Source organism: Acinonyx jubatus, chromosome B3 (assembly GCF_027475565.1).
Source record: "Acinonyx jubatus isolate Ajub_Pintada_27869175 chromosome B3, VMU_Ajub_asm_v1.0, whole genome shotgun sequence".
NCBI lineage: Eukaryota > Metazoa > Chordata > Mammalia > Carnivora > Felidae > Acinonyx > Acinonyx jubatus.
The window spans coordinates 11,475,688-11,483,353 of record NC_069386.1 but is presented as its reverse complement, the minus strand read 5'-3'; the positions used below and the strand labels follow the sequence as shown (position 1 = coordinate 11,483,353).

At 52.9% G+C, this 7,666-nt stretch overlaps 1 protein-coding gene across 1 annotated transcript in view; it reads left to right on the top strand.

Annotated features, from left to right (window-relative positions):
- Positions 1–1,739: 1,739 nt before the first annotated feature.
- The window catches only part of FAM174B (family with sequence similarity 174 member B), a 34,070-nt gene continuing 28,143 nt past the window's right edge, over positions 1,740–7,666 (top strand). The window contains exon 1 of the mRNA XM_053223595.1: positions 1,740–2,253. Coding sequence (XP_053079570.1) covers positions 1,895–2,253 — 359 coding nt within the window. The 5' untranslated portion in view covers positions 1,740–1,894. The remainder of the gene's footprint in view (positions 2,254–7,666) is intronic.

Sequence of the window (7,666 nt, the reverse complement as noted above, 5' to 3'; positions counted from 1 at the left end):
TGGGTGTCAGAGTAAGCTCTTTAAGGAAATTCTTTTTATAAATTCTGTCATGCTGATATGATAATGTTGGCTTTCTACCAAAGCAACATTTCTGACATGCCATAACGTGGCATTTTAGAGATGGAAGAGACCTGAATCATGTGATCTGTCCAAATTTATCACCACTGGGGCACGCCAAAATACTCAACATACATTTCAAATAGTATTTGCTGGGTGATAACCCGATTACTGTTCATCCCACTGAATCAAAATGTATCACATACAGTGGCAGGCATCTTCATGGATGGCCTCGATAATCCCTGCTTCCTGACTTTCACACCCCTGTGTAATCTCTTCCTCCTGAGTGTGGACAAGATTGGTAACTTGCCTGTAACCAACAGAATACAGCAAAGGTGCTGGGATGTTGCTTCTATGATAAGGTTTCATAAGATAGTGACTTCTGGCTTGGTAGTAGACTCCAATTGGCTTCCAAGCTTGTACATTTTGATGAAGCAAGCTGCCATACTGGAAGGGCCCACATGGTAAGGAACTGAGGGCAGCCTCAGGCCATCGTCAGTAGGGAACTGAGGCTGTCAGTCCAACAGTCTGTGAAGAGTTGCTTCTGGCCAACAACCACTGATGGAGCTTGGAAGAAGGTCCCTCTCCACTTGAGCCTTCAGATAAGACCCCAGCACCTGCTAACCTGCATATACCCCTGAGAGATCCTAAAACAGAGGTCTCTGTTAAGCTATGCTCAGATTCCTAGCCTACACAGACTGTGAGATAATACATGTGTGCTGTTTTAAGCCTCAAAGTTTTGAGGTAATTTGTTAGGTAGCAACAGCTAACTGATACACTGTATTATCTTTATCTGTCTCTTTCTCTAGCAGGACCAGGAGAGAGCTGTTTAAGGTCAGTGAATCCTTGTCGTGTGTCCTTACCTGTTCAACCGCCATTAGAGAGTTTACTGCCACGTTCGGTCCTCAAAGTGAAAGGTGGCAGGTCCTCAGTGTAGTTTCTAATGCTCCAGGAAAGCCCTCAGTTCCCACCTTTGGGCTTCACACTGGACCCTCCACAATGATCTTTCTCCACTTCCGCATCATGTAGCTTCCAAACCAGAGGCAGCCAATTACTTTTGGAGCCTAAAACTTTGGTCTTGGAGGAAGCCTGTCAATGCCCCCAACTACTGTTCCACAGCAAAGTTTTCAAGGCAGGAACGCACTTCCCAATCCAGTTCATAAGCAGAGGTGCAAAATGTCTGAAAACTGGTAACATAAGAAACGAGACACAGAGGGAAATTGGGGAGATACTAAAATATACTGCAATGCATAGGGCATGGGGCAAACCCTTCACTCTGGAGGTCTGTTTCCTCATCTGTAAAATGGGGGTTTACCTCTACGTCCCATAGGCTTTGGTTCTTAGTCTGACAGAATCTGGGTTACTGTGAGCTGGCTCTCTGGATCCTAAATCAACGATTAAATGAGGATAAAGAATTACCTGCCTCCTAAAGGGGCTTTAGGATTAAATGAAATAAATAAAACGTAAACTCCGAAGCACAGAGGCGGCGCAATAGTGAGCCTGACCGTGATTGTTTCCACGCAGGGGTCCCGGGCTCCCCGGGGTGGGGTTGGCGGGGGTGATTGAAGCCGCCGGTGAGCGGGGCGCAGCCCGCACCGGGGCCCGGGTGGCCTGCTCCGCCCACGTGGGGCCGCGGCCCGTCGAATGACTCCGTGCAACGTGTTGGTGGCAGCGGCGGCGGCTGCGGCTCGGGCTCTTCCGGGCGCCGCAGCTTCCTGCCGAGCACCGCGCAGCCGCCTCCGCCGCGGAAGCCCCGGGTGCAGGCCTCGGCGCCGGTGCGGGACCGGGGCTCCGCCGCGCGCGCGCCCCGCGGGGCCCGGCGCCGCCCGACCGCACGATGCGCGCCGCGCCGCCGCCCGCGCCGCTCCTGCCGCTGCTGCTGCTGCTGCTCGCGCTCCTGGCCGCGCCCGCCGCCCGCGCCCGCAGAGCCGAGTCCTCCCCGGCGCCGCAGCCCCAAGCCGAGCGCCAGCCGCGGCCGTCGCCCGGCCCGGGGCCCGGCAACGCTACCCGGACGGGGTCTGGGGCCGCGGCGGCGGCGGCGGGAGGCGGCGGCGGCAGCTCCAACAGCAGCGGCGACGCCCTGGTGACCCGCATCTCCAGCCTGCTCCGCGACCTGCCCACCCTGAAGGCGGCCGTGATAGTGGCGTGCGCCTTCACCGCGCTGCTCATCGCCTGCCTGCTGCTGCGCGTCTTCAGGTGGGTCCGCACGCTCGCTGTCGTTCCCCCGCGGGCCAACCTGCCCCGCCAACCTGCTGTCACCGCGCGCCCGCCACCCCCGCGCGCACGGCTGCTCCGGGCGCGCGGCTCCGCTCGGGGCCTCGGTGCGCTCCAGCCAGCCCAGCCGAGCGTCTCCGGCCCTACCCGGCGGGCGTGCGCTCTGCCGACCGCCCCGCACCCCCCAAACGTTTTATAAATTTTCTCCCCCCTTTAACGATAGCTGTCGTGAATACTGGATTCCTTTGAACTCTCTGCTAGCACTTAAGCTAACAGTAGCGCTCCAGTTCTGGTAATTAATTCAGTATTTATTTTTACACGGAATTTATTTTTACACCCATTTCACAGATGGGGGAAAAATCCTCCAGAAAAGCGGGGTGGTTTATCCAGGTAAACTCAGTGGTGGAGGTAGAATTTGAGCCCAAGTCCGTCTGCCGTCAACTTTACCCATCTTGCTGTTCTTTCCTTTTTTGGCTTCGGAGGTTCCCCAGTGCTCCACCTGCCCTTTTCCTTTTCCTTCCTTGTGCTACCAAAAAGAAAAACAACAACAACAACAAAAGCATCGAGGATGGAATGCGCCCAGGGCGTGTGTTGGAGGTGACTTTGCACCAGGAATTGGAGCTGGGCACCCGGGTGGGTGCTTGGCGGCCCTTGGTGGTCTGAGGGACTTTCTCTTGGGGGATACAAATGGCTCTCCTGTGCTCCTGCCTGACGGGGCTGCCCCAGTGAAGACTTACTGGGGCATGAGGGTCTGGGGGAGGCTTTTGTAGGTTGCTCAAGTTCAGGGGGAAAGTGTATGGGAAATAAGGAAGGAGGACCCTGGGTCCTTGGAGCAGAGATGGAGAAGACCACAGGGAATGCAAGGGGGACATTTTCTCTGAATGCCTGGGAAATCCTGTTTTTGCAGGAAATGATGCAAATGTGTCCTGTTGCTCAGGCGGGCCACCTGGAAATCTGGGTGTGTGTGTGTGAGTGAGTTATTCCGTGCCCACCCCACCCCCCTTCTAAGTGTACACAGTGTGCTTTGCTGTTTGATCAGCTGTTGGAGGGTTGGGGCCAGGGGCTGACTCTCCTCCGGGGAGCATTTTCAGCACAGGAGTGGAAACCAGTCCTGGAAAGGCAGGGTCGGGCTGTCTGTTGAGGTTTGCTGTTGGTGCTCTGCAACTCTGCGTCCAAGTGTTTCCTTGCGGGTCTGTAGGATTAAATGCCAGTGGTCCTGAGAAAATGGAGAAAGGGGAATAGTGTTCCCACATCCACCCCCACTCTGTCCCCTGCCCTGGTCCCGGCCATGTTGTTCCTCACTGTGCTGGTCCCCTTGATGTACTTTGGTCATTGAATTGCCCCTCTTCACCCCATCCTTTCCACTGCCTTCGCTCCTCTGCTCGCAAACTTCGGTGGCTCCCTGTACTGCTACCTGGGTGTGGCCTTAGGGCTCTTACAGACTGGCCCCAGCCCACCCAGTGGCCATCAGCCAGCCCTTCTGAGCTTTTCTCCGTCCCTTGCTTATTTCGTTATGCTCCATGGTTGGCCTGTGCCTTCCCACTGCTGGGCCAGCTCCTGCGGCACACCTTCCAGGTCTGCATCAAGCTCCCATGCTCCTTCCTCTGAGTAGTTTTCTGGACATTCGAGTGAGGTCCACTTCCTTTTCTGGCTTCCCCCAGCGCTAGCCTTGCGCATCCTCCGTACAAGCCTTCTTGCGCAGGGCTGGGTGGCTGGGTTTGCTGTCAAGCTCCCATTCTGAGCAGACAGACCTGGGAGACAGGGATGTCCAGTCCCCCCTCGTATCTCAGTGCCGGATGCTGGCCTGGCATCCAGTGGATGCACCAGAGTCCTTCACTGACTCCCTGATCGTTCAGCTGGAGTGAGCTGTTGATGCCTAGACTGGCTCTGAGCACAGAGGTTTGAAACATTTTGCTCAAAATAGGCCTCTGAGCCTACAAGGCAGTGTGCTTTTTAAGAAGGCATTTGAACTATTTTGCTAGTCTGCTCCTTATTACCAAGGGGTGGGGGAGAAAGGCAGTCAGCATGTGGCCAGATGTGAGCTGCCTGTTGCCCAGGCCTCGTCTGCTTGTTTGCTTCGTGTAGGAAGAAGGTTCTGATTTTATAGAAGCTGGTCATATATGACTTGCCTCTTCATCCATGGAAGGTGTCTTTCTTGGGGTGAGTTTGCAGGTGGACCACTGGCATCCCGGTTTCTGATGCCGACAGGAGCTTAAAGCATTTTACAGCTGGGAAGGGTCTTAGTGGTACACAGTCCCCATGTGGTCCTTTGCAGACGAGAAAGTCACATTCCAGGGAGTAGAGTGAGTTGCCCACTAGATTCTAGAATGTGCTATAAATCTGTGGCTGAGGCAGCGCCAGCGCCCCATCTTGCTCATGGTCTATACCGTGAGCTTTCCTCCTCTCTACAGCCCTTGGCAGGCTTGGTTCGTCGGGCCTCCCTGACCACCTGCTGTCCCAGCCGGGTGTCATGCTTTATGTGCTCCCTCTCTCAGATCCTTAGCGTGTAGTCACTGAGTCGTGGCCATTCCACCCTTCGAGTGACCCTGAGGCTATCTCGCCTGTGCCCACATCCCTTCTTCCCCCATGGAGCTTCTCCACCTGCCAGTACTACTACTTCTCCTCCTCCTCCTCCTCCTCCTCCTCCTCCTCCTCCTCCTCCTTCTTCCTCTTCCTCTTCTTCTTCTTTTTTTAATGTTTATTTTTGAGAGAGAGAACGAGAGAGAGAGACAGAGCAAGCGGGGTTAGGGCAGAGAGAGGGAGACAAAGGATCCAAAGCCGGTTCTGTGCTGACAGCAGACAGCCCGATGTGGGGATTGAACTCACCAACTGTGAGATTATGACCTGAGCTTCATGACCTGAAGTCTAACGCTTCACCGACTAAGCCACCCAGGCGCCCCTTCCTGCCAGCACTTCTGCTGGACTTGCCTCCCTACCTTGTCTCTAAGTCACAGCAGTAGCCTTCACACTGGTGCCCCTGCTGCCAGCCTTGTCCCCGCCCTGTCCATCCTCCCTCTCTGGTCTTGTCCTTCCTCTGCCCACCTGTTCCCCCCCTCCCCCGCAAAACAAGCTCCTTAGGCTGCAGACTATGTTGGCTCTTCATGAACAGGGCCCTGCCTCTCTCTCGAGTCCCTGTGTCAGCTCTGCCCACTGCTCGAGCCCCGCGGGGCTCCCAGAGGTTCTCCAGAGGTGCCACGTGGCCTGGGACCTGCATGCCTTGCTCCACTCTGACCCTCTGCCTGGAGTCCCTTCTGCCACCGAGACTACACGGCCAGCTCATGGCTCTTTGCCCTCCTCTGTTGCCTCCTCTGAGAAACCTCCTCCAACAGGGCCCTCCAGGGCTCCCTGAGCACCTCTGGAGTTTGGAAATTCCTACATGGAGTTGAGACAGTCACTGAACGTGACCCTCTGCTTTCCAGCCTGGGGACTCTGGCACCAGGTAGCCTCCAAGCACAAGCTGGCATCTAATGAAGATGTTGTTAGCAAATGAATGTTGAACTCCTCTAAGTATTTTATATTACTGCTGTTTCTCAAAATGTCCTCTGCGCCCAGATGCCTGGCTCATGCCAGAAGCCTGCGAGGTAGGAATATATTTGGATGGAGACTCTCCATTTCCTTAACAACGCAGACAAGGGAGGAAGAGTATAGTCAGGGTATTGCTTACCAAGCAGCAGTGCTAGCCCCTTTGTGTGTTTTCCCTGAAGGAGCCACCTGGCCAGACAGCAGGAAAAATGTGGAGCCAAGGAAACTGTTAAAATGGAAAGCACAGAGGGGCACCTGGGTGGCTCAGTCTATTAAGCATCTGACTTCGGCTCAGGTCACGATCTCGTGGTTCGTGAGTTCGAGCCCTGCCTCGGGCTCTGTGCTGACAGCTCAGAGCCCGGAGCCTGCTTCGGGTTCTGTGTCTCCCTCTCTCTCTGCCCCTCCCCTGCTTACTTATGCTGTCTCTCAAAAATGAGTAAACATTAAAAAAATTTAAAAAAAGAAAAGGAAAACACAGAATGTATATTGTAGTGAAATATACAGATACCTTTAATGAAGCCATTCCATTCCCAGGGTACACACATTTTTCACTGTGATCCGTCTTTCTTCCACTTTTATTAATTAGAAGAAGCAGCGAAGGTCCATGGGCAGGAAGGTTCAGAGCAGTTCTGTTTGGTAGTAAAAGGATTTAAATAACCTCGGTATTTAACAACTGGGTCTTGGTTAAATAATTTATGGAACATGTGGAATACGGTACAGCTGTTAAAAATGATGGCATATTAAAGATTCAAAAAAATTAAAAAAAAAAGGAAACAGGTGAAAAAAAATGATGGCATTGATCTAATAGCTATTATTGAGTGGGACGGGTTACAAAATAGTATGGATAGTACGATGGCATTTAAATCATAAATTATATACATACAATGAGTGTGCAAAGAAATCTGTGTGTGTGCACATTTATGGATGTGGGTGATTATTATTTTGCAGGTCATGTTTTTACATAACCTGAAAAATAAAAATTTTTACATGCTCTGAGTTTCCTTACAACAGACATATGTTCTTTTCAGCTGTCCCTTGTCTGTGCACTCAGCTCATTGCTGGGGCTTGGGACATGTCTTCTCGAGGACCTGTGTGGGGGCATCTGGGGTGTGCACGTGGGGTTTCTGGGCCCCAGGGTGACTCATAGATGATTCTCTGGAGTATGTACCAGTTTGCCCTTCCGCCTGTAGTGCCTGAGGGTTCTGCCATCCTATCGAGTATTAGTACCATTTGGCTTTCTCACTGTTCCAATTAGGTGGGTGTAATTGGAATCTCATTGGTTTGTTTTGCATTTTTCCATTTTCTACTGAGGTTGAACAGCTCCCTCTTCCTGGACTTATGAATCGAGCCGATCCTGCCATCTGCAGAATCATTGACACCTTGTTCATGTGTTTGAATCATTAAGCAACACTGTTTTAAGATGAGACAAAATTGGAAGGAGAGAAAGGCAGTGTGGATGCAGGGTACGTTCACTCTGTGTGTGTGTGTGTGTGTGTGTGTGTGTCCACACGTGCAGTTCTGCCCAGCTGGTAGTGGGGCTGCCTCCCCAGGTCTCTTGATCTGTTTCTGAGAGCTAGAAGAGAAGCAACAAGGAGGCTGTCTAGGAAGTAGAAAACAGCAATTCCTCTAACTTGTGGATGTTTGGAAAGATCTGGTGGGTTGCATGGAGTCAGGGATAACACAACTGAAGCCAGTATTGTGCCCCACATGCTCTCTCAGGTCTGGCATTTACCCTTTGCAATCTGGGAGGAATCTGGCTCTCCTCTCCGGTGTCTTATGACCGGGGTGGAGACGAGGCAGAGAAACTACCACCTCAGCCACGACTTTCCTGTCCTCATGGGGATCCTTTCCCCATCTTGGCGAGTCTCCGAGC